At 34.7% G+C, this 1,464-nt stretch overlaps 1 protein-coding gene across 1 annotated transcript; it reads right to left on the bottom strand.

Annotated features, from left to right (window-relative positions):
* Positions 1-4: 4 nt before the first annotated feature.
* LOC107736368 (methylmalonyl-CoA epimerase, mitochondrial-like) lies at positions 5-1,302 on the bottom strand (the record flags this gene model as incomplete). Its single annotated transcript, XM_016547801.1, has 3 exons — positions 1,217-1,302; positions 652-992; positions 5-32 (listed from the first exon to the last, which is right to left on the bottom strand). Coding segments are annotated over exons 1-3 (409 nt in total), but the record flags the coding sequence as incomplete, so codon positions are not given.
* Between the last annotated feature and the right edge of the window lie 162 nt (positions 1,303-1,464).

The raw sequence follows: 1,464 nt of genomic DNA, 5'->3' as shown, positions 1-1,464 counted from the left end.
AAATCAACTATTGCAGCATTGATATCATCCACCTGCAATTGAACAGGCAACATTATGGATACTGACACTAAACTATGAAACAAGTTCAATATTTACTGTGAAGACACCTGCAATGTGATCGATTCACAAGACATTTAGTTTCTGAATTTTCATTATTATTATTATTAGTATTATCCCATCTAATGTTTTTTTTTCATATTGGAATATTGTAAAAGCAAGAATTAACAGATAAAATAATTTAATATTGTATACCAGTATTTAATTTTTGATAACAACTGAAATGTATATATAAAGGTGTCTTATTTTTATCCATTTATTTAAAAAAAATAACAAATAAATTCCGAAACCTTTAAACCAAATTTGAGTATTAAAAGATGAGTATTGTCTTACCCATTGGTTCTCAAATCATATTTACTTTTCTCTGAATAGCTTTTTTTTTTTTTTTTAAACAAACAGAATCAGAATCTTCAAATTGTGTTTCATTAATTTAATAGGATAAAAAAAAAAGTTTTAAAAAGCAGCAGTGTCAAAATTACAGCTGAAACACTAGAAGAAACATCTTAGCCAGTATTTGAATATTACGTTGGACATTGGGGGGTGGGGGTTCTAAAAAGGTTGAGAACTACCGATCTAACCTAATCTAATATTTACCTCGATACAGATATGATGCATCCCCCCGGCTCTGTTCTTCTGCAGGAATCCTGCAATAGGGCTTTTCTCTCCCAGAGGGTGCAGAAGCTCTAATTTGGTGTTTCCCAGTTCCACAAACACAGTGTACACCCCATGCTCAGGGAGAGGCACAGTGGCGCTTACTTGAGCCCCCAGCACATCACGGTAGAGTGCTGTGGCTTTCTCTAGGTCTGGCACTGCGATAGCCACATGATTCAGCCTGCCTAACTTCCATAATGACCGAGGGACACCTTGACTGACGGGTACAGTCAGAGACAATGCCCTCACTGAAGGTAAGGTGTGCAATGCACACCTCGAGAGACCTGTAACTTCAAGAGTGATGAAATGACAATATGGATGCATTAAATCCTGAACGATAATTACAACAAAAATAGTCTATGATGGATTTTATTCACGACAGCTGTCAAGGAGTAAGATGCATACAACTGCAACGTGTGCAATTAGAATAAAGCAGTTCTAAGTGTTGCAAACGTTTAATAGGAAAAACTTAAAGACACTAAAACAATAACAATTTACTACATTTTACCTGCAACCTTTAGTAAAGAGGAAGCCATCTTTGCGGTCATCGAAAACAAACAAAACTTTATTTAAACAGCGCGAAACACGTGTTCAATTACGTGTTTTTGGTAATAGACGCACGATTTACTCATGTAAATATTTTTCATAATATCTCAATTTTAAAAACAGGATTATGGTAAACTAAAAACCATTAAATCGTAAAAAGAAAGGTTAGGTTATAAGGTTATATGGAACCTTCTATGTGGAACGCAACAT

Source organism: Sinocyclocheilus rhinocerous, unplaced genomic scaffold (assembly GCF_001515625.1).
Source record: "Sinocyclocheilus rhinocerous isolate Xijiao unplaced genomic scaffold, SAMN03320098_v1.1 C36657394, whole genome shotgun sequence".
NCBI classification, from domain to species: domain Eukaryota; kingdom Metazoa; phylum Chordata; class Actinopteri; order Cypriniformes; family Cyprinidae; genus Sinocyclocheilus; species Sinocyclocheilus rhinocerous.
The sequence above is the reverse complement of the archived record's forward strand: the minus strand, read 5'-3'. Positions and strand labels throughout refer to the sequence as shown.